At 34.8% G+C, this 26,067-nt stretch overlaps 1 protein-coding gene across 15 annotated transcripts in view; it reads left to right on the top strand.

Moving 5' to 3' along the window:
• Positions 1 to 26,067, top strand: part of Adam22 (ADAM metallopeptidase domain 22) — a 212,192-nt gene that overhangs the window by 90,629 nt on the left and 95,496 nt on the right. For all 15 annotated transcript variants that reach the window (XM_047562721.1, XM_047562717.1, XM_047562714.1 and 12 more), the window contains exon 4: positions 8,289 to 8,355. In XM_047562721.1, the coding sequence (XP_047418677.1) occupies positions 8,289 to 8,355 (67 nt within the window). The remainder of the gene's footprint in view (positions 1 to 8,288; positions 8,356 to 26,067) is intronic.

Here is a 26,067-nt window from a genome sequence, read left to right as displayed (position 1 = left end):
ATGTCCGGATGACATTGTTTAAAAATATCAGAGTAAAGCTAGGAGATTCTGGTTTGTAAGGTTTGGAGGTGCCCAAGCTTTTTATTTTTAATCTTGTGATTCTGCTGCAAAGCCAGGCTTGGAAACTTTTGCTTTATTGTAAATAAAGATCTTAGTAAGAGCTAAGATCTACCTTGGTTCTCATCTCAACTTTCACCTAAACACATTCACTCTAAGTGCCCAAGTTCTAACATACAGAAAGCTCCCTGACAAGTTTCATCAGATTGTGATTTACTCAGTAAAACATAACTAAAATAGCCTCACCTTTCAGCACAAGAGTGTACAAAAAAATCCTTTGTATGTGCATAACTAAGCAGAAAAGGAATTTTTATGTTTAGATTGGAAATCAATGAAATGAATTTTTCATCCAAAAAGTAGATTGTGGGTAAGCTTTTAATTCTCTTTTGTCATTTCAATTTAATTTAGTTTAAACAAAATAGGAATTTTTAAATACCAGTTATTACATGTTGAGGGAATAGATAGCAGTTTTATCACAAACAAAGCTTAAGGATAGGTGATAAATATTCAGTGGTCTGAAAGTCCAGGCATTACTTTGCCAAAAGGATCTATCTGTAAGGTTAATTCTTGATTAGAGAGAGTAAGAAAATAAAAGAAGATGAATTGGTAATGAGTTGGGGGAGAGGTAAATAGAATGGAGAAGAGTATTTTCTTTAAAAAAACTTTCTAAACTAAAATGAAACTTTTATCTATCTATCTATCTATCGATCGATCGTAGTGGGGATTGAAACTAGGGGTGCTTTACCACTCAGCTGGTAAAGCCCTTTTCATTTTTCATTTTGAGACACACTCTCATTAAGTTGACCAGGCTGGTCTTGAGCTTATAATTTTCCTTCCTCAGCCCTTTGAATAGCTGGGATTATAGGCATGTGCCACCATGCGCAACAGAAGTTTGCATCTTTAAAGCTTGTATTTTAAGAGTTCTTTTCTTTGATAAGCTTTACATAACTGAAACACCTAATGAAATCTTTTATTATCATTGTGACCCATGACCTACGGGACTTTTCCTATTTTCACTGAATGGATATAATCATATTTGAAATTTTTATTTTTTTAAATTTATATTATCCCCAATAAATTACATTAAACATCTAGAGACTGCTCTAAGGAAAACATAGTGTTGATTTTGTGCAATAAAACAATCAGTGAATGTTAGAATAGGAAGGAAAGATCAGCCTATTGCCTCACAGTGTAATATTTTGCACAGTTTTGTGGGTTGACTGGGTAGGTACACTTCTAGCCATTTTAGTTGGTGCACTGTTATGTCTGGAAGATGCAAAGTGGCCTTCATCACATGCTTTGAAATTGTTGCCAGCATTCATTGGAAATTCAAGCGGGGCTGTCAGCAAGGGATTTGGTTCTCCTCCAAAAAAGCATGGATCTTTGTATGTGGTTGCTTAGACATTCTGACAGCCTGGTGGTTGGATTCAAAAAAGGAGAGTTCCAGATCTCAGATGTTACATAGTATCATTTCTGCCTCTTTGTGTGAGAGTCAGCTCAGGTTCAAAGGGAAGAGAAATGGTCTGCACTTTGCATGAGAAGAGTGACAAAGAATATGTAGCTGTCTTTAATCATCCGTAGTCCATCCTTTGGCCACAAATTATTCACATCTTTCACACATGCAGAATATACTGAATTCCTTCAAAGACCCCTGAAATATCTCATTTCTTTGTAGCATCAGGAGCAAACTTAAGGTTCAGGTTCCCATCATCAGAATCTGGTCCAAGTGTGAATAAGGCTATTGCATGGGGAAGGGTAGGGATGACTTTGGTATAGTACAGACCTTTGAAATGAAAAGGTAAGCTATCTATTCTAAACACACTCAAGATACAGGACAGAGAGGGTCAGGATGATTACAGGAGATAATCTTGTTCAAAAAGGGTGGAAATAGAAGCTGCCAAGTAGTTACTGGTTCATTTAAATTCTGATATTGAGACAGGTATGTCTTCAGTTACCCCTGCTTTGGGGAAAAGGAATGTACGTTGATTAAGGCTTTGTTCCTCTTCCTGGAAATGGTATTTTGTGGTTCTTGGCTCTATTCTCTGAGTTACAATTTATTTCCTTAAGAAACGTCCCAGGCTTCAAGTTAAGTAACTTTCTAGACTTGCTTTAATGACAATCAAAATTTGAACTGTCCATTTTGGTCCAATCTATTGGTGGATCCAGTGATATAATTCTCTTAAAAACTTGGCCAGTTTTGTGTGAATGTCATTTGCATTTACCCTATTAGTTAAAACTATCTGCAAGTCTTTTTGAGCTAGGTCCCTCTCTTTGTACTGTGAGTTAAAGTTCTGTGGGCTAATTCCCTCAAGAATTCCCTATAAGATTCTCAGGGGCCTTGGAGATGTAGCTCATTGGTAGAGCACTTGCCTAGCATGTGTGACACCCTGCGTTTAATTCCCAGAAACACACACACACAAGGTTCTTAGAAACCCTGTTGTCTTACTGAGTAGTTTAGGTCTTATGAATCTTAGAACCTCTTTTAGAAAGGTGATATATGGTCTAGGCAAAACAGCCTCTGTCTTCCCAAGGTCTTAGCAAAAGTTTATTCAGCCACATCCTTGACTTGATTTGTCACCTCGAGGTGATATTTTGTTGGTAGCACCTTGGATTTGATCTTAGCTCTGAGACTGTTTCTTTGAAAATTATTGGAAGATCAGGTGTTTTTTCGTTCACTCATTGGTTGCTTTCTTATGCATTTTATTGTGAATATTGTAAATGATATGTCGTCGTTAGTGCTTCACTTTAGAAGCACATGATTTTGGTTTGTTCCTTTACTGGTCATGTTCACTGTGATTGTTTGATTAAGGTGGTGCCCCCAAGTTTTCTTCACAGTCGAATTATTACTTAGGATACATTTTTTAATATAGATCTGAACACTGGGATTTGGCTAGCAGATTTGGTTATGCATCAAATATGTTGAGTTTGAGATGCCTGTTCAACATCCTAGTAGAGCCTGGCTCAGAAACAGGTGCAGGTAGATTGGAAAGGTAAGGCAGTGCTCATCTGTTCACATTTTCTCCATGAATATAGAAAAGTGAAGTCATCATTAGGGGTCAGTGATGCAGGATCCCTTTGGAGATTTGAGAGGAGAGATATTCAGAAGGGTCTTCTTAGAGTAAGAGACTAGAATATAATAGACTTATTGGCAATGTTGTACTGAGGGGTCTATTTATAACTAAATTGAACCTGTGATCACGCAGATGTTCTGTTTCTTGGAGTTAGATGTTGATTTATAGAAGAATTAAGTTTTACCACAGTTGATGTTTAGCCAAGTTAGTAAAATGGAAAGGGAGAGAGAGAGAGCATAAGGACACTCTGTATGACTGGGGGATTATCATTATGGATCATGGAATGTAAACTGGCTTATGTGGATAAGACAGGGGTGAATGGCAGTGAAAAAATGGTAGGTATTTGGTTATTGATAGTACTTATGCTCTGGTTTAATACCGTACCTACTTTATGATGTTCATTTTAGACATGGCAAATTATGTTCATAATTGTTAAATAACTTGACCAATGTTATATAGTAGTAAATGGCAGCTGTTAGATGGAAAAATCAAATATACTCCAAAACTTTTGTACTGTAATAGCTGCCTCGGATTCATGAGTGGCTGGATAGTCATTATTGTGATTGGTAATGTTTACATTGAATTTGTTTTGCTTATTCCAGGCTTCCCATGGCATGTAAATGAAAAGAAAGTGTTGGGAGGGGACTCAGAATATATTTTTAAATTATAAAACCATCTCTTCTTTTAGAAAATGAGTGGCCTTTGAATTTGATTGAAAATAGTTTTTATTTCTGTCTTTCAAAGGTCAAGAAGAAGCATTCATACACATAAGTATTGAATAAGTTGTTAGCATGGAATGAATTCTACCTTATCTATATACAGAGTGAAGTAAAACTTCCTCTATGCTAAGGAGAACTTCTGTTTGTTTCCACTTAAAATGATATGAGGAGCTCCTCAATAAATAATGGATGCTCTAAGAAAAAGAACAGCAGGTAGATTTGCTTATCTCTACTTCAGGAGACTTCAAGAGATTTACTTGTGTTTTCAGACTTGATTCAAGTAAGGAGGATTTTATGCTTCAGTAGAAGGAACAGTGGCATTTTTAAATAGGAGGTTTTTCAGCCTAATAATTAAAATAACAATACTTAGCATACTTTCACAATACTGCAAACAAACAAAACCAAAATTGCATGGGCTGTTTTTGGTTTAAATTACATGGAACATTTTCTAGCAATACTTGTAGATATAGAGGCTTGGTAGAAATAGCTGCATAATTCCCCAGCAGAATGTTTTTCTTTGCTGTAATTAAATTCCTTCAGTGACTCATGCTCTCTTAATGCCTAGATTTTATAATTCGAAGGAAAATGTTCCCTTGAAATTTGAAAACCTGGAAGACTTAAAAGTTGTTTATTTAAAAAATTATTATTGCTATTACTACTGCTACAACTGCTGTCCTCTGTGGAGTGTTTTGCTTAGGTGCTTTTGATTTCATTCATGCTAGCTTGATAATGGGAATTTAATTTTGTGACAGTGGTGGAGATAGGATTCCAGGGAAGTCCAACAGCAGGGATGGGCTGTTTTGGGTTTGTGGACTTTAGCTGCTGAGATTTGGGATTTTCACTCTGATATTCACTAGTGGTACAACTTGATTTCTCTCAACTCTCTGCTTATTTCTGTTTTTCTGCTTCTCTTTCTTTCATCAACTGAAGGATTGTTTGTTTGTTTGTTTGTTTTTCTTCATTTACTCTTTCAGATTCCCCAGAGAAGGAACCTGGCTGAGTGTGCTAATAAAAACTGCCTTCCTGAGGTAGTGTTTCTCTCTCACTTCTGGGGCTGTTGTTTCAGACTGGTAGCAAGGCCAGGGGACAGTCTTTTGCAAAAATTTGGCTGCCACCTCTTCTGTTTTGACTCTGGGCTTGGTTAGCAGGCTGCGATGAGGATGCTGGAGTAATTACTGATTTTCTTAGAGGCAGGTTTCTATTGTGCTGCTTCACTATTTTGTCAGAAGTCCTTGGAAATTTGCAAAATATGTGACATAACCATGAAAAAAGAAGAAGAAGAAAGACAGTTGTTGATTGGCTGTACAAAGCTATTCTCTCCACTACCCGCCTTTCCCCTAATACTGTTTGACTCTCTTGAGTAGTCATATAATATAATTCTTGCATAAGATACTAGAGAAGATGAATGCTAGGTGCTTTTTGTGAAGTGTTTACTCATTCTTTTAAAGAAATACAAGACTTTTTGTTTTTTAACCATGAGATATTTTTTTATCTTCATGAGATGTTTTGAATTTCAACAGCTATGTTAAGGTCATGAGAAGAGACAATTAAGAGAACAGGTCCACCTCCATACTGATTGATGACAGCAGAAAGTTGAACACACTCTTGATTGTATTAATTGGTGCTGAGCTACCACATGAACCAACCCTTGAAGTGCCTTTATTGGGAAATTTGCTTTGATGCAATGGTAACCTCCAAGTATGCTACCAGGAGAGCTCTCCCAGAGGTCAGGAGGCAGAAAACCTCCACAAACCAAACTGAGATCCTCAACTTGAACTTTGTTAAATCTACTTAAGCACAGTGGGAAATAAGAGGAAAAGGATGGGCATATCCTGTATTCAGCATAGGGTGCACTTGGGTGAGAAGGACCACGCCAGCTAATCCTAGAGTGTATAGTGTTCGTATATCCTGTTTCTCTGCTGTACTTGTCTTCCTCGCTGATAATTTGGTAATCAGCACCAGGAAGTTTGGGCAAGTCTCACAGATGGTAGGTGCCCTGAACTAGAGGCACCCAATTGCTGTATATGAAAGACACAGGGCAAGTGTGCCTGGTCAGCAGCTGTAGCATGCCAATTAACCTGACGAACACTCATGGGTTTGTGATTCTTGGACAGAGACCATATGGAACAAGAATGAATGTTAGCAGTTGTTCTTAACCAGAGTGCTTCTCTCAGTGTACATTTAGTTATGTCTGGAGACATTTTTATTGTCATGACTGGGGTGTGTTGGAGCTATACTGGTATCTAGTGTGTAAAAGCCACAATACTTCTACCCTAAATATAAATATACTGTAATACTAAATATACTGTAATGCTTAAGATAGCCTCCCAAGACAAAAAAATTATCTGTCCTAAAATGTCCATAGGGTTGAAATTGAGAAACTGTTGGGACTAATGACATGTTAACTAACTCAGGCTGACTCCTTCCTCCCTGGTGGGTGAGCAAGATCAAGCCCTCAAAGGCAGTTTCAAAAGTTAATGACGATAAATCGGACCACTGTCAGGGATTGGTTAACGACAGTTCTGCCAATGTGATCAGCTTGTGCTTTCCATATAGTCCTATGGGACTCTCGCCTGCGTGAACCCCCCCCCCCACTTGCTGACCTTTAAGCTGATTGGTTCCCCCTAGCCTCCACCCTACATAAAAGCTGTGTGACTTCCTCAATAAACGAGTTCCTGCTGTGACTGGTCTCCCTGACGAGTCTGATTGTCCTCTGCCCCTCCAGTTGGCCCTACCTATCCCGGTCTGGCCTTGTTGGGGAGTGTCCCCTTCCCTTGTCGCTGGTAGAGAAGAGCAAGGGGGCTTAAGACCCCGACAAGAAACCTTGGGTAGCACAAGTCAGTGACTGAACTAAGACCTCACGAATATTGATTGGGTATGCACATTTAGTATATCCCGAGTGTTAAATGTCTCTTGCTTATTTAGTATATCATAAACATTTATTACCTAGGTTTCTAATGGATGTATTAGTTTTCTCTTGAGCATCCATTCCTTTCTGTAAATGGATGATAAATATGAGGTTTTACTATGAAGTAATAACATATGAATTCTGCCCACATCTAACAAAATTTTGCTTACTAACTACTCATCTATACTTAAAATGTTTTAGAGGTTTTGTCTGTATTTTTTATAATCTTCAAATATATTCACCTAACAAATCAGAATATTTTCAAAGGCAAATTCACATTACACTTGACCTGGAATTTCTAACAAGATAATAAAGGTCTTTTTTGTTTTAGCCACTTTTAGTTATGTTTTCTGCAGCTTGCAGCTTAGAGCATCCTGGCTAATTCCCATATAAAGTTAATATGAAAGTGTATTCCAAAGACAAATGAAGCATGGACTTAGGCTATAATTATAGGTTTCCTAAATGGTAACATAAGCATCAGATTCTAGAACCTTATGGTGCCTGCATGAATGTAATGCATATTTGCACAATCTATTTTTATTTCAAGCAATTGTAGGTGTGGTGCTTATCATGATGGGCCTATGTGCTCAGATATTAACTGTTATGATGGTGATAATTTTGGCTGGGTAACCTACAAAGTATTTGAAAAAAGATTTTTTAGTTGGCTCAATATCTTTAAATGGAGTAGCATTATTAACTTCATATATTCTTTTTATTTATGGATGACAATTTTACTGCTTTCAAAAATTAAGACTTCTTAAGGAAATTATGTCTTGAGGTACCTCTTTTAAAAGGGAAATTTTTTCACATATAGAATTAAAGCATATTTAAGGTTATATGAATATTTAAATTTATATAAGAAGGTACTGTTTAGAAGAGACTTAAAGAAAAGAAAATTATTTTAAAATGCTTATAGTACATTCCTTTTCATTTCTTTTAATTTTCTCCTTCTTTTTGTGTGTGATGGAAGCCAGTAATTTGTCAGATAAAAATAACACACATAACTCATAAAGAAATGGTAAGCTACGGTTGTCAATTAAACTTTTTGATAAAAAGTTGAAGTTTGGAAAAAACAGGAATAAAATGTCTTTAAAATAAAGGTGTGCTGAAGCTGGATGTGGTGCACACTAATTATCCTAGCTACTCTGGACTGAGGCAGGAGAATCCCAGGTTCTAGGCCAGCCTGGGCAACTTAGCAAGACCCCAACTCAAAATGAAAAGGGTTAGCTCAGTGGCAGAGCACCCCTGGATTCAATCTCTAGTGCAGGGTGGAAAGGGAAGGCCTGCTCACAGGAGTTTCTTAGAATTACCTAGGCAATTTGCTGATGAGCAACTGGATGACAGGTGGTATTGTCAGTTCAACCTCCTCTCATTTTGGAAATACTGGGTTTGTTCTTTCTCTGTAGAGTTGACATTGTTTTAAAATATAGTTAAAGAATCGTTAAAGCAGATGTGCGTGAACTTGATCTCGAGTTTCAGAGACTTCAACTTCTCAGGATCCTCTTTAGTCATCCTTTCTTCTTGTCATTCCAGTGATTTGTTGTCCTCGGATTACATAGAGAGGCACATCGAACATGGAGGCAAGACTGTGCAAAGCAAAGTAAGTGAATTTTTCTACTTTGGAGGAAAATTTGATACTGCAATACACAAATGAACATAATTTCAATTTTCAGTGATACCTCTATTGTACAGTTTTGAGGTTTTAAAATATTTTGTAGTTTATTAAGAAAGTTTTCACCCTCTTGAAAAAAATTTAAACTTTCAATTATTAGAAAAAAAATTCTTAGCACACCATCAAATTATTGTGATTATATTTTGTGGGATTGAGGTAGTTGTAAGCAGCTATTTTTAGATTATGTCATAGAAAATACTTTCTGAAATTTGCTTTCAAGCTTAACTCTTAGTTCATGAGGTGAACTCTCAGATGCAGAATAGGTTCACGACTTTGCATTCATGTGTGCAAGACTTACCCCAAGTAAAGTGTAAAATCATTAGATCTTCTAGACATTTCAGGGAATTTAAACTACCTGAAGATGTATCTCAAGATACTGACTATAATAAGTAAACCCTGAAAACCTTGAAAGATAAGTAGAACCCTCTTCCAGAGTCAGAGAATGTGTTTTTCCCCAGTGTAATGATGGACTATGGTGTAATGTTAGGGTATGGGAGACTAACAGAACCCAAGTGTAGGGCTTCTGTTCAGTGTGAGTTTGGTCAAGTGTATGTTTCTTCTGAAGTGTTCAAGCATTCTCTTCTACATTATCTGATAATATGCCATTCGTTCATATTTCTTTTACCGATTACCAGTTTAAAACATTTAAGTAAAGTGTAAAGCAAAAAAATCACCTTAAACTCATCACTGACAGAGGGAATTTGTTTCCATTTCGTTGCATTTCCTTTTAGTGTTTTTTTGGTCTCACATATTTACATTTTTACATAGCGCCATACATATCTATAATATTATATCTTACTTGTTTTTTAGTAAACACTGTAACATATTATGAACATTTTCCTATGTTGTTTTCCCATAAAGCCTGTGTTCACCATTTTTCTGTTTACCTATATTACTATAGTAGTCTTTTATTCAAATTGAATTCTGTTCTTGATAACCAAAATAAATTACATTTTCCTATTTAAACAGTACCAGAAGAAAATTGAATTTTCAATTATTTGTATATGTTAAATAGAAATAATTTCTTTTCTTTTTATGGTGCTGGGGATTAGACTCAGGGCCTTGTACATGCCAGGCAAGCACTCTACCACTGAACTATATGCCCAACCCAAGAAAATTAGTATGGAAAATGTCAAATATACAGAAGTGAAATAATAATAATAATAATGATAATAATATAGTGAATGGCTCTCACATCCATCTTCCAGCATCAGCAGTTGTCAACATTACAATAATTTCGTGTATTTTAAAGCAAATTTCAGACATTACATTTCATTAGTAAATACATCTTTACCTGAAATGTTTGGAACCAGAGGTATTTAAAATTTCATAATGTTTTTGGACTTTGAAATATTTGCATAGATTTTTCCTGGTTGAGCATCTTTAACCCAAACTCCAAAATTAAAAATGCTCCAAAATATGAAACTTTTTGAGCTTTGTGTTGATGATCAAATATTTTTTGGATTTGGAGCATTTTGGTTGTGGATTTTCAGATGAGGTATGCTTAACCTGTATTATCAATACATTTCTAACCAATGCAAAATCAAAGTCTGCTTATTTTTTTTACAAGTGACCTAAGTGTAATAATTAGACTAGAAAGTTATTTCAGATTTAAGACTAATTGAATGGTTGATTTATATCACTGCCTTTCTGCAGAAAGAATATCAGATACTTCTAGGTAGGACATAGGATAATGGAGTTATTTTGCTTATATTTAGAAAAAAAAGTTACCTAGTTACCTAGAGTTAGAGTCTATGGTTCCTTTTCTTCTCACCTCTGTTTAATTGGCTTCACTTCTCTTGTTTGTTTGAAACTGTTTTTCTAAATGCAGAGTTACTTCTTGCTTTGTTAAAGAGGAGAGGACCCAGGCAGTTCCTTGTCCATTCCCATCTGTCTGTCAGGGGAGTGGTGGAATGCAAGTGTGAGCATGGAGGGGTGATCCAACAAACAGCTGTCTGCCTTCCTTGTAGTAATATCCTTTTTAGGAAACTCACACTTAATCAGCCAAGTGTACTCTGCTCGGGGGTTGTAAGGCTCCATGAATATACAGTATAACCCACAAAGCACTGACTTTCCTGCACAGTCTGCTGTTTTGCAGCGCGAGAATTGCATTTTCTTTGTTGATGGTTTTCTGCACCTTTTAGCCTATCAAACCAGGAAAATAGTAAATATGAACTTCATCCAAACCCTTGTGCCAGAGGATATTTCTCCCTTTAAGAAAACGACTTTGATTTCACCCATCACCTCCATGTGTTTCCAGTCCATTTAAAAATCTCACTCAAAATTCTCTCCTGGGTTTTTTTTCAGGAACCATATTGAAAGTGCTAAATCCTGCTCATAAAATCCAAAGTCAGTAGTCAATTACTTCCCTGCTGGTTCCCTCATGTCTTGCCCTCTGTTCTTAGTTCTCTGGGATGTTTCCTTTTTAATGGAATCTGATAGAGTTCTCTTTCTTTATTAATAACTCAGAATTCTCTAAAACTTTTCTTTCCACTATTATTATGAGTCAAGTAAAATAACATTTCATACTTTTTCTCTTTCCTTCTACTGCCTTTTAAAAAAGAAAGCCTTAATTTTTTTTTAACCATTTCTTTGCTTTCTGTAGTAGTTTGCTATGAATGTTGTAAAATAACAATAGGAATCTTTTATATCACAGTTCTGGAGGTTAGAAGTCTGAGATCAAGGTATCCAGGGTTGGTTCTTCTGAGTCCTCTGTCCTAGGCTTGTACATTGTCTTCTCCTATGTCTTTGTATGGTTCTGGGGGTTAGGACTTCAACATGGGAATTTGCAGGGGAATACAATCTAGCCCACAGAACCTCCCTCAAGAGACTTACAAATAAGTTTTTGTGGAATTATTTTTTTCTGCATTGTTGTTTGTTTTTTAGAGTTGGCATTTGTCTTAGGACTGAGGTGAAATGAAATGAAATGGAAAGCTTAATTCAGAATTCTTAAAAAATATTTTTAGTTGTAGATGGACACAATGCCTTTATTTTATTCGTTTATTTTTATGTGGTACTGAGGATCACACCCAGTGCCTCACAAGTGCTAGGCAAGTGCTCTGCCACTGAGCTACAACCCCAGCCCAAATTCAGAATTTTTTTTTTCTGTTGGTTGTCATGAATATGCTTCCTTGAGGAGGCAAAATTATAGTCAAAATCATTGTACCAGATTTAAACTGTGGCCAGAAACCAGTTCATTAAATGATTCTGCTCAAGGGCCACAGAATTTTTGTGAAAACTCAGATGCAGTGCATTTGATTTAAGGGTGTGAATGTGAATGTAGGGAAAGGAATATATTAGCATGAAAAATATGTGATAGTTGCTTTGGTGAATCTTTCAGATTATAGATTTGTTTTAAAAATCTTTTCAATTATAAAAATATAACATCAACACAGAAATTCATGTCAAACATCATATGGGTCGATTAATTAAAAGCAAGCGCCTTTACATCCTCTGTCCAGGTCAAGCTGTAGAGCTTGGTCAGCTCTTGCACATGCTGTTTCATACACCCAACCCACATTTCCTATGACACTTGCAAACACCAACCTGATTTTATGAGTATCTTTTCTGTACTTTTGTTTATAGTTTTATCACTGAAGTATGTATCCTTTTAGTTTAGTTTTGCCTGTTGAGTTTTTTAAATAAATTTTAAAATTTATCTTTCTCCTTTGTAATTTATTTGCTGAAGAAACCAGATTGTTTATCCTATATAGTTTTCCACAGTCTAGATTTTAGTGTTGATTCCACTTTTATATTTAGAGTACAATGAAATATATTTCAGTGATTGTTCCTTAACCCATGTCGTCCTATCATCCCAGATATCATATTTGCCAATGTCCTATTTATGGGATAGTTTATATATGTAAAAGATGCTATGTTGTCCCAGTGTCCTATTTAAAGGACAATCTGCATTGTCATTCTTAATGATAATAAAGAATATATAAGCTTTATATTATGATTTTCAGTCTATTTTAATGCACCCATGTCAATTTCACTGAAGTATTTGCAAAATTGAAAACTTAGGACTTAATGGATTAACAACAATTTGTATTATCTGCAGGGTCTTATGTTTCATTGAAGGCAGGTTTATCCTAGTCAGATAGGTATGCATAATACTGATTATAAAGTTTTATTAAAACTTTTATTTTTAAGAAAATAAAACACTGGAAAAAAAAACTTTTATTTTTAAAAAAATTTCCCCAAAGCTTACAAATATAATCTTTATACAGAAAAAAGATAGATACTGTTTGTTCCTTTATTAAGCATATTAATCTCACCTTTCATTTACATTTCATTTTTATTTTTAGTCAAAAAGTAAGTTCTAAATTTACCCTTTTATTTAGGGAGAACTGTTAAGTGGTTGATAAACACTTTAAAAAGAATTTTAAAATAAAGCTTTAACTAATCAGAATCCTTTGGGAATGCATTTTTTTCATTTTGATTGTAGAGAACTGTGGCTCTGGATTTATAAGACAAAGGAAACTGGAATTGGTGAACAGTGGCAACTGAGGCTAAGTCATGCAGTTTTCTGTTTTATATTTAGCTAGCTTTTATGTCTTGAAACTGAAAGCTGCCAGTATTCTGCTTATTTGAAAAATTTGAAATTTCCATTTATATAGGCTCAGTATTATAATACAAATAATAGTAATAAATAACATTTGTTGCTGAATGATGTGATAGGCACATGAATTTATCTGTATTCCAACCTCAAAACAACCCAAGATTATAAATATAACTATTATCCTACTTTACAAAAACAAGGGCATGGAGAAGTTACATAGCTTTCAGAAAGTAATGCAGTAAGTGGTGGAGCTGCATTTTGAATCTTAGATTATCTAACTCCAGAACTGACCCTTACATCATATTATCTACCATATATTCCATATTACACAAAATAGGATAGTCATAAAAGTTGAAATGTATTCTATTTGTTCTTTCTTCTTTCCTTTTTTTTTTCTTTGTTTCTTTTTTTCCAGTAATTAGGAATTAAACCTAGGTTCTGATACATTCTAGAAAGGTCCTCTACCATTGAGCTACATCCTGAGCCCTTTCAAAAAAATTCTTTTTTTTTAAGATAGGAAGATAGGTCTAGGTAGGTTCTGGAGGCTGGCCTGGAACTTATGATTCTTTTGCCTCAGCCTCCAGAGTATCTGAGATTACAGGTATGTGCCACCACTTGATATTTGTTCTTTTTATATACCCATCTCATTTTGGAGGTTCCTAGTAATTACTTCTCTATAGCCTTTAATCCTGAAACCAAAGTGGTAGTCTATTTAAAGACCCTTCAGGTATGTTTCTCAAATTCGATTACATTATTAGATAGTTTTTCTGTAAAGTCAGTTGCTTTGGGCAAAAATTATAAAAACAAGCTCCCATGCAAAACCTATTTTGTTGTTCACTGAATAAATATCTTGGGAAAATAACCTTAGTTTAAGAAGGCTGGGAGAGGAATGGTAAATTCTTTTTGTATGCTGGGAACATATATTGATGGGGAGGGAGCAGATTTTCTGAGGGTCAAAAAGTAAAAATGATGTCATTGTAAATACATGATTTATTATGTCCCAGTGAAAGATCATGACCAGTCATCAATATTATTAGTTCTGATAGTATTTTTGTTAAATTGTTGGATCTCTGATAATATCAAAAGTAATGACCACTGAGATCTATTTTTATTAGCTCGAATTATTTCTAAACTACTATATATGTACATTCCAACTTGTCACTGGAATAAGGGTATACCTTAAGGTCGGGTGTGTAGGGATACTCATTACAAAATACTGACTTTGGCTTGGTCATTTACTGATCACTCTATCATTTGATTGCAGCACACTCAGGAATCATTGTCTCAGAGTCTTAATTGTGTTCACAGAGGCAGTAGAAAGATGGATAAGAATCCAAGAGTGTGGGTCAAGGTTGAAATCTGGAAATGGGTTAAGGAATTGGAGAGAGTGCTGAGTGTTGGGGAGCAGGTGTCAGAAAATAAAGTGTCTACTTAAGGGGGAAAAAGGTTAGTGTGACTCCAGGGAACCTTTTGTTCTGATAAAATGTAGTGTAATTTACATTAAAATATTTTGAATTGAACTGAAATGGTCACTGTCATTTCTGGAAACAGAGTGATAGGGCAATTGATTTAGGAGCAAGGAGAAAGTGTGAGTTTTTCTACAGAAAGGTTTTTGTCCTGCTCTTCACATCTATCTTCCTTCCCTGGGGTTGCAGTGCCATGAAAGATTTTCTAACAGCACAATACCATCTCCCTGCCAGTTCCTTTGCTTCCAGCAGAATCTCTAAATTCCCTTTGAACTCATTTCCTAAGTCAGATTTCCAACTCATTTCTTCCTCCTTAAAAAAGTGATACCCTTTTAAAATCTTGCCTTCATGTTTTTGTTTTCTACAATAAATGTGCTGATGACAGAAAAAAAAAATACCAAAGAGGATGGATGTAAGAAATCACTTAGAAAACTTTTTAAATATGGTGACTGTCACCAACTTGGTAAGTTCCTGTGAACCTCAGTGCATTGATAGAAAATTTCTTGTCATCTCTAAATATACTCAAGATTTCTCTTGTCTCCTTTTCTAAATTTCTCTACAAGGAGCATAATTCCTAACACTCAAATAATTCAAAAAGTACACAATGTGTTAAAGAAATATGTTTCTTAATATGTCTTCTAAGTTGTTTTATGTGTTAAAAAGCACCACAAATAATTGTATGTTTGATATAATATTGTGGATGCCTTTTCAGTTGGTCATTTGTGATAGAATTTAGTTTATGTAAGATGTAGGTGAGGGACTGCATTCTACTTTTTTTTTTTTTTTTTTTTTTTTTTTTGCTTCAATTTAAAAAAAAAAGACCTTTACTTAACATATCCTTTTATGAGACAGATTTTTCTCAAATTCATTGCATATACATGAATAGTACAGAAATGCTTGAAATGTTTCTTTTTTGGCCAGAGGAGTACAAAATTAGCTATTAAACTGTCAAAGTTGTCTCATATATATTTATTACAGCAGAAAAGATGAACAGGAGAGTTAGTCTGCTTTTGTTTATCCTGGATAGAGAGTTTCCTTATTGATTCTCAAAACTACATTACCATATAGAATCTTTCTATAAAACAAGAAGAGTAAGTGATTAAGAAGGAAAGAAAAACCAGGCTTTGATGTGCAGTAAATTTTGCTGCGTACATTAGTACAGAGCCATCTATACCACTGCATCAGCAATCAGTCTTCTAAAGTAGAGACCTATCCTTTTTTCAAGTAGCATTTTAGTTTATCTTTTTGTTTTGGAGTCTGCCTTTGAGATGAAATGCAAGCAATAGCCACTATTGCCAAGTAATCTATACTAAGGCTTTTTCTGTCTCATTTTTCCTATTTTAATATATTTTTAGAACAACTCAGCAGCAGTATTTCTCTTCCAAGATGACTTTCTTATTTACAACTTTACCTTACATTTGAGAAGCATGCTTTCTGTCTTGAGCTCTCACTACAGTAGCTTTTCCAAGAGACTCTTGGATAATACTTAGTCACCTAGACAGGAGTTGAGTCACATGGCCTGGGAAGATGATTTTAGAAAGGAGTTTTTTTAAACAGATCTATTTATAGAAGTTGTCACTTAAGTTTCTAATTTTATCATCAAATTTCTAATCCAAGTTTCAAGCATTTTCCTTGGCTCCAGGGAAATGGGGAGGCCTCTATCCAAGTAAAGAAACTCAGTGATATGCATTTTAAGGCTGACTGATGGACAGAGTGTCAGTCTAAGACCCTTGGTTAGTCCTCGAAGGGTCTTCTGCTGCCATAGTAACAGATTTTTCTTTTAAACAGCTTTATTTAGATATATACATACCATAAACTGAGGTGGCTTTTGCTCTCCATTTTCTCAGTTAGGGAAACGTAGATTCTTTAACAGAGTGTGTACATAGAGTTGTTTAAGTGATCCCAAGTGATGAATGAACCAGTGAGAGGGATGTTTGGCAGATCTACATGTTTGAGTCAATTTTTTTTTCTTGCTGCACTTTCTGGGAGATTTAGGTTAAGTGCTCTCACCACTGAGCATGAACTCTGAGAGCAGAACCTTTATTGCAGGACAAAGGGGAACTTCAGGAGAAGGTGTTATAGACTGTGGTATGCACATCTGGGTACCTCACCTAGGTTCAATTTGTCAGGAGAGAAAACTTGAGATGGCATATCTATACACATGGTTTATTTTTACACTAATAAAATCATGTTAACCACTAAAGAACAAGTTTTAAAATTAGATGACTTGGAAAAATTTCTTCTCAAGTTCATTTTTTAAACAGTTTAACCATGACTTAATGCCTGTAGATCAGTTAATAAAACTAGAATGATTTTAAAAATATGTATTTGTCAACATATCTTCTTCATATGAACATTTGCTTATTAGCTGTAGCTAGACTAGCTCTAAGTTTTATTATATTTTAATTACTTTATTAGCCCCTATTGCCATAAAATGATTTTTTAAAGAACTTCAGCATATAAAGATCCTACATGAAGGAGATATAGGCTTTCTTAAATATATATATATATATGTATATATACACACACATATACACACATATATACACATACATATATATATGCACACACACAAAGTAGGCTTAATTTTATGGTAATTTAATATGAAATTATTAAATTAAAATTTGAGGATGGTAGAATAATTCAATTTCAGGATCTTCTTATTTAGAGATGATTCTGTATTTGCAAATAGGGTTAGCACAGAAAACCTTATCCTTTGTGTCCTGTGGGTTTAAGCTGCTGTTCATTTTTAAATACTTTCATTTAAAATAGTGAATTGTAACATAAGGATGACATGGTTTCCTCTGTTACTAGTGTAAGAGCCATGATATTTTCATAGAAGTGTTTTAAATCCCGAACAAAAGTATAACTAGAAAAACCGTATTTTATAGTTAGTATATGAGAGTCCCAGGGAGAGTCATAATTGCCACACAGTGCTGTCCTTTCTTTTGCTATCTATTAACACAGGCTCTGTGACTAAGTCTTACTTTAGGGGCACATAATTGCTGTTCTGCTGGTGGTTTAACCCTACTTGCTTGGAAGAGTTAACTTCTTCTTACAAATTCAAACCCATTTTCTTTCTTTAAGGCATATTTTTTTCCATGAATGAAAGACTCATCTTAATGGTAATAAAAAGAATGTAATGACTTGGTATAGTTCTGAAATATATCATTCCTGAAGTTTTGTATTTTTACAAATTGATAAATATTATATCCCCATAGTGCTTATTTTTACTACTAGTGATTTCCCATTTGACACACTCTGGACCTCCTAGAATCATATGATTTCCTGATGGGATCAAGATCAATAACTGGACTGAAGAATAATAAAAGTACTCAGTAGTTGTAATAATAACAAACACACATAAGGTGCTTACTATGTGCTGGGCACTACTCTAAGAGTTTCACCTAAGTTAAATTGCTTAAGCCCCCAGAATACCAATGTTAACCTCATTTTGCAGATGAGGACACTGAGACACAGAAAGTTGAACTAAGTAGTCCAAAGGATTTGAGACGAGGAAGTTGATGCTAGAATTTGTTCTGTTATCCACTATAGTCTACCTATGTAAAAAAATTATAATAGCAGAGGAATTAGGATGCCAGTATTTTAACAACAGTACTTACATATTGCCATTTGCAATTACATCGCCTTTAGCAGTTGTTTTTAGTAAGCCATAATTTGAAGATGTGATTGGTTTAGGTGAGTCTCAATTATTCCAGTATAAAATTTCCATTATTACAAAGAGGATCAAATGCCTTCTAAAAATGCTATGCTTTTTTCAATCATTTACTATTGGGTTTATTTTTAGTCCTTTGTTCTCCTTGGGAATTGGATTGTGTATTGTGCATTACAGGGGAGCTCCATGGCTTCTAAACTATTACTGTTTGAAATATGTTGCTCTCTTGCACATGGCAAACACATGGCTCAATTCTTATGCCTATCTGATGCCTATATACATACATTTATCTGCATCTGGAGAAAATGTGTAGTTTTATGGGCAAGAGTAACTAAGCCAAAAGGTGTAATCATTCTGCCAGAAAACTGAAAGATATTTGGTTGTATCCTTGCCAAGGTGCTTTAAAATGCCCATCCCCCTCCTCCTGTTCCCTTCCATCCCCTCCCTTGTCTTTCTCAATACTCTCTTCCCCAACACAGGAAGGGAATGCAAGAACTACACAAATCTAATAAACAAACTGAGAAAATGTTTGTTTCCTCCTCACATGTAGCATTAGTTATTCTAGGTATGTCTCCTAACTTTACTTTTTGTCCATCACTTGGCATCTGCAAATTTAGTCTCCCTGATGAGCTTGATGGTGTGTGTATTTTCCCCCTGGCAGGCTCAGGCAGACATATGCTCCTCTGCCATCTTGTAATCAGTGTGGTTTCAGGAAGATCTCAGATTTCATTATTTAATTCTTTTTGCATTATAGGAAAAAAAATTCTTTGGGGATTAAGTAAATTTTGCTTTCTCTTGGGACTGAAGCAAGGTTGCTTGAGGTCCATCATCATGTATAATGCATCAGCTGCCTTAATGGCATTGTAAAGATTGCAAGTGGTCTTAACTCTATAGCCTTCAGAAAATATATTGGCCCATTACCAGTTGATACAGGTCAGGCATCCTAGTGCTAGGAGTAAGGAAAAATGAGAAGTGACAGCTGCTGTCAGCATGGGTTCTGTTTCTGAGCTCTGTAACCTATTGAATAGAAAGGCCCTTTATTTTCTTTCTGGTATAAGATTTTTTTTACCCCCAATTAAGTTTAAAAGTTATTTCATCTGTTAATATTCAAGATGTTATCCATAGAATTAAAAGGCATTTTCAGCTACAAATTCTTTAAAAAATCAAAGCAGTACTAATGGTATTTCTATGTAAAGAACTAATTATTTTTATAATAGAATATGTTTTCTGTTGTAATTCTAATGATAAAATCAGCCTTTTCATTATATAATGTCTTTGCAAGTCTACTACTGCAATTTCTTTTTAAAATCATAGTGAACTGTTAGAGTAATTACAATTGAACAGCAAGTTGCAGTGTTGTTTTTGGTAAGTTTTAACTGCTATGAAACAAACAAAAAAATCATAACTTATTCCCTTGGTGTTATCCTAAACTACAGTTATCTTCTTGTTTATTGATAAAAACTCTTGCTTTCCAGTAAATAAGTGGCTACTATAAAAATAAGAACAAGTAATAAAGGCCAGAGAATAAGTATCCTTGGCATTGAGTGGTTTGAGTGTTTATAGCCATTTTATGTGTGGGATGGTAATTGATCAGGACTGCACTTGACATTTTATTATAGCAGTCTTTTCTTTATACCTATGAAGTAGAAAAGGAGGTAGATGCAGGTGAACTTGATTATCTCCATAGGAAACCCCTAAAAACTCAGGCATGTGGAGTTTAAGTTTCTAGAAAGCTGTCATTAGGGATTTGTGGCAGAATAAAAACAAGCCTATATTCTCAGATACATTATTTGTGTTTTCAACCCTCATTCATTCAGGAAAGATGATTTGAATGCTTGTCATGGGTCAGGCATAGGGATACAGGTTCTAAGAATAGATGGTGCAAATTTTGCTGTCGTGAAACTTGGCTATTAGGAGTAGCAGACATAGTACAAATAGTTGCCAAAAAGTCTTATAAATTACAGAAATAATAAGTGCCCAAAAGAGAAATTTGATGGAAAACCTGACCTATTCTGGTTGATGGAAAACCTGACCAATTCTGGTTGGCCAGAGAAGTTACTCCTGTCCCCTGGTGCTGGGAATTGTACACACTCAGCACATACTCTATTGCTGAGCTACATACACCTGTTCCCAAGACATTCTTGATGAAATAATATTAACTTTGACATTTGAAAGGTAAGTAATTGGCAGGTGAAAATGGGAGTGGAACTAGCATGTGTAAAGACCCAAAGTCCTTAATGCTGGATCTTGGTGCATGAGAACAACAGAAAGAAACCAGAGAGGTGGAGAGTCAGAGGTGGATCAAGTGGCATACAGGGGAAAGGTTAAAAGTAGGAGTGCAGTGGTACAACCTGAAGAATTAAGACTGATAACGCCTTGTGGACTTCACCCATTGGCTCTCTTCTTTATTTTCTCTTGTCTCAATAGTCTGGAAATATGGAAATGTGTCTGTAACTGTGTGTGGAAGGTAGAGAGTTTGCTTGGTGGTTCTGAGAGGGGTCATAGATGTTCCACATAGCAGTTACAGCTTTGGGCTGAATATGTGCCATCTCCTTGAGACTGTGCTACTTTACTCATTGAGATAAAATTTAAAAAGGGCTTCTTGAGAAGCATTAACAGATGGGACCAGTCACTTCTTTTGCTTCTCAGTGTAGGGCAGATCTATAGTTTGGAGGCAATAAAGCTTAGATCTAGACCAAAAATATCATTAGGGCTCAATGGACCTAAACTCAGTCCTAAATTTGCTAGTTCATGTTTGTGTGGTCTTAATTTATTTATTCCTCTGTGCTTCAGTTTCCTCTTCTGTTAAGGAAACAAAACACAGAGCCAGGAACTTGGGTGTGGGAAGTGCTCCATAAATATCAGTTCTGATACTTTAGTGAGGTAAAGTGGTAACTTGCAAAGAATTTCTGGCCAAGTCTTTGGTGGCTTCTGCCAGTTTTTACTGCTAACTTCTGAATTTGCTCATGGCATAGGGGATATGTCAGCATCATCAATAGCTGTCCCTCACTCTCCACTTCTTAACAATACAGTCTTCTGTGTCCTTAGTCTATAAATTGCATAAGACGTTACTCCAAGAGCTTATACTATATGCATACTCAGTATTTAGCATGATGTGTAATAAATATCTGTTGAATGAAACAATGTTTAAATGCTAAATATAAAAAATATACAATAAATATCTAATGAATGAAAAAAGTAAGCAAATGAATGAATTCGAGCATTAGGAAGTTGGGTAATTTCTCCTGTTCACCCAACAATGTGTCAATGTGTGTGGGGTGTCTTGGAGAACATATTATTTCCCTTGCTATAAAGATGTGCAGTGATTTTAAACAGGAAAAATAAAAACCAGATAGTGATCCTTATGCTCACTTGACACAAAATTATCTTCTGTATGGAGGTTCATGTTTATGTTTCTTTCCTTCATAAGTTACTTTAGAGCCACTTTAAAATCAATGTTAATTCAAGTAATAAAGTATCAGCAATTTACCTTTGATAAAAGTTTTTATAATTCTGATATATTTTAAACATATAAAAATTATATAAATGTCAAAAAGATATCCATGTGTAGATTTAACATATGTTAGTATTTTGCTATATTTGCTTCCTTTCTCCTTTTCTTTGTTTTCTTTTGGTGCTAAGCATACACACTTCTAACTAAGCTACAACCTCAACCCAGGCTTCAAATCCTTTGATGGTTTTTAAAGTTGACTACTGAATCAACCTGTGTCATTTCTATTTTTTTTATGCCTTAACTCTTTATTTTATCAATCTTGTTAAACTTCATTTATTAAATAAAAAATTTTCAAAGAACTATCTCTTTCTTTACTATTGTTTATAGTAATTTCTTTTCTTACATTGTAATTTCCTTTTTTTTTTTAACTTAAACATTTTCTTCTCTGTTGTTCTTTGGGGAACTCGTTGAATTTAATCTCTAACTTATTACCAATGTTCTTTCTTTTTCTTTTTAAAAATCATTCTTTTCTATAAAGATTTAAGAGTGTAAAATTTGGTCTTAAGTACTGTTTTAACACCATCCAAGAAATTCATAGATTTTTTTCATTGTTCAGGTATATATATTCCATAATTTATACTACCACTTTTTTGTGATTCATAAATTCTTTAGATTTTTAGAAATAATTTAATAGTCAATTTTTTTCACATTTAACTTTTAAATATTTTCCAAACCTATAAATGTCTTTTGTAATTGGTTTTAAATTTTATCTCTTTATGATAAATGCAGTCTACAAGATATTGAATCTTTTGAAGTTGTCCTGGTACTTAAGGAAAAAAAAAGTTGATTTTTTTTTTTAAATATAGCTGGCAAATCATGGAACCTGAAGGGACCCTGTTTCTACTTCCTCCTTCATTTTATAGGAAAAAAAGCCAGAAATGGTGAATGATCAGTTTATGCTCATAGAAATAGGTACTGAAAACAACCCCAGCACTTTATTTGATATACTTAGCATTATTTGTTAAAAATCAGATATAACCTTAAACACCTATTTACCTTTCCCAAGGGACATTGTTTTAGTTAACTTTTCCATCACTGTGATCAGAATACTCGACAAGAACACCTTAGAGGAGGAAAAGTGTATTTGGGGCTCATGATTTCAGAGGTGGCAGACCATGATCAGCCAGTTTCATAGCTCTGGATCAGAGGTGACAGGGTATAGCAAAGAAAAGCAGCTCAGGACATGACAGCCTGCAAGCAGAGAGAGGGAGCTCAGCTCACCAGGGACAAAATATAAACCCCATAGGCATGTCCTCAGTGACTTATTTTCTCCAACCACCCCTACCTATTACTGCACAGATAATCCATATCAGTGGGTTGATCTACTGATCAGTTTATGGCTTTCATAATCTAAACATTTTATTTCTGAACATTCTTGCATGGTCTCACAGGAGCTTTTGGGGGACACCTCATATCTAAACCAAAACAGACATTGAGAACTTCCTCTTTAGTAAGCTAACCCTTTGTACCTTTAAATCAGTCCTGGACTAATCCAGAATCATTTAGGGAGGGGTAAAAATGATTACTGAAGGTCGTGTGGACTTCTTAGGCATAGAGTATAATTCTCAAGGTGCAGGTGAAAAGAAAAATGTTATAACAGACTCTACTTTTGGCCATTAAAATGTCTCTTTATTCTTTCTTCATAAAAGGAGTGAATGGAAGGATGATAGAATAGAAATGAAATTAAAAGAGAATAATTTTATGGCAAAAATGGAGGAAAAACAATTTGCTTTTTATTGCCCCTTAACTCAGACCCTCATATAGTTTTCTTTTTTTTTTTTAAGTAAGAAAACAACAGAAATATTCTTTTCTGATAGATCTTATTCTTATTCTTATTCTTATTCTTCCTTTATTTTAAGGCTGCCAGATATGTTTCTTTGGTCTGTGTGGGCAGTTATTTTTTGGCCAATTAAATTTCTTCCTGTTAATATTCAAACATCAACTACAGAAAAAGATTTTAGGTAATATATATCCCTTATGCTAAAAAAGTCCACATAGAGCAACACATTTAAATTTTATTATTTGTAAAATGGTACAATGATGTAGTGGTTTCCTGGAAAGAGTTATAATTTCATGAGTTTATAATTATGTAGTCACTGTATGTGGTCCACATTGATTTTCCATTCTCCTAATTTAGAACTGCATCTCAGAGAACTTGGTAAGTACTCTCTGCATTACAGTAATTTGTTGCTGAGGAGCACTTTGTGGGAACCTAAAATTTTTCAGTAGCCTGATAAGACATTTGTTACACGAGTGGGTGTGTAATGATTACCTGACAGCTGAAAAATAATTTCTCTTGACTTATTCTGTGGTTAAAAATAAGCAATTTGGGAAGTTCTGTTTTACTTAGTAATAGAATGGAAGATCTGGTTTGCCATACTATTTGTATAAAAATAAGGATGTTTATTTTAAAATGAAGTTATGGGAAACTAAATTGGTTGGCTAAAAATGATTAAGATGCAGGTTAATCATGTTAGATGTCCTAATAGGCACCTTCAGTTTATACCTCTGAGCCAAACTTCTCAGAAGGAAAATCTTGAATTATGAATATAAAAATTTGCTTAGCCATGCTTAAAGAGATGAGAAGTTGTTCTAGGTTGAATAGTATCCCCATAAAATTCATGTCTTAGACCTTTATTTTTCTTAGACCAGTATCTTAACAAAACAATTTTGGGGGATCAATACAGGATTGCCAGTCTTTTTATTTTGCCATAAGTGGAAACACCCTTCTCAAGACATACAAATATTATTTACTTTTGCTGCCAGTTAAAAATAAATGAATGTGAAGCTAATGTAATATGGTACCCTAAATTATTTCATGGCACAGAAAGAGGAAATTAGTGGAAAAACCAATGAAATCTAAATATTCAGAATTTAATATAATGTACCAATGTCAGTTTCTTGGTTTTTGACAAATGTACTAAGGCAATATAAGGTGTTAACAACAGCAAAAACTGGGCATCTTTGCAAAGTTTCTGTTTATATAAGATTCTAAAAAGTTATAAAATAATTCTAAAATTTAAAAGAAGAAAAAATTGGATATTTTAAAAATAATCAAAGATAAGAAACTAATCTTAGAGCAAAGGGCAGATTTTTAAAGCTTAAGTATATTTAGCTTTAAAATTAACTATGTCCTAATTATTTTTCTCATTTTGGCATGAATTGGTAAAGATTTTGACATGTTTCAGTATATAGAACATGGATTGTTGGCATTTGAGAACTGTGATGTGACAACTTTATATAAATTTACTTTACTATAAAATGAGATAAGATTGTCCATCTCTCTACTTTGCTTACAAAGCTAGTGTTATCAAATACTCTTATTTTCTGTCCCTGAGCAGATGTTTAGGGTTTGGCTTTGATTTTCATGAATGTAGCACTAAAAGACAAACATCCTTGGAAACCTTCGGTTTCTGGCAAACCAGGATGATTGATGACTAGCCCCTTTAATTCAGACCAAAGCATCAAGTGTGATATCGTTTGACCAACACCTACAAAAGGTAGCTCTGTTCTTCCTGGCTTTGCATAGGGCAAAATTCTTACATATTCTTATCTTACCTTCCATTTTGTGTCTCTCAAAGTCAACTGGTTTGGAGGAAACAAAAGGAGTGAAAAATTGTGGTGTTGAAACAAAGTATCTGTTTAGGAACTAGTGCAGGATTTCACTGAGCTCACCATGAGGAGCTTCAGAATTAGAGGCAGATGTAGTATAAAGCAATGGTTCCTAAACTTTAGAGCCCACTGAAATCACCTAAACTGCAGACTGAAACAGGTGTCAAGCCACATCCCCAGAGCACCTGAGTCTAGGGTGAGGCTTGAGAACATGGGTTTCTTACAAACTGATGCTGATATAATCAGGTGTGAAACCATTTATGAAGAGTTCTGACTCTGTGTCAGGATTGCCTGGGTGGCTGGGAGCATTCCTGATCTGTATTTTCTCATTTGTATAATGGGAGAATTAATTAATATCCACCTCACTAATCATCGTGAAATAGTGTCTATATCACCAAGCATAGTGCCCAGGCTGTGGCAACATTTTTATTCTCTGAAAGATCTTCTGATATCCCCTGCATGAGGGTGGTTTGACATTGAATATTCTAGGTTAACAATTCCAAATTAATTTTTTACCTGTGGAAATTTTTGCAACTATAGAAACAAAACAAAACAAAACAAAACAAAACCCAAAACCTGAGGCTCTACCTACCTCCTTGGAGATTCTGATCCAGCAGGTCTGAGAGAAGGCCTGGGAATCAGTTGGTTTACAAAACCCACTACAGTGATTCTGAGAGTCAGTTTTGGGAGCCATTGTTTTGAATAGTATTTCTCTCCTGCAGGATTCTCAGTCATTACATTGTATTGAACCATCTGGAATATTTAAAGAATTGCTGAGGTCTGCATCCCATTCATTTCCCATATCACATCT

The sequence above is a fragment of the Sciurus carolinensis genome, chromosome 8 (genome assembly GCF_902686445.1).
Source record: "Sciurus carolinensis chromosome 8, mSciCar1.2, whole genome shotgun sequence".
Taxonomy (NCBI): Eukaryota; Metazoa; Chordata; class Mammalia; order Rodentia; family Sciuridae; genus Sciurus; species Sciurus carolinensis.
Note: the sequence above shows the minus strand (reverse complement) of the source record. Positions and strands in the feature narration are given on the sequence as shown.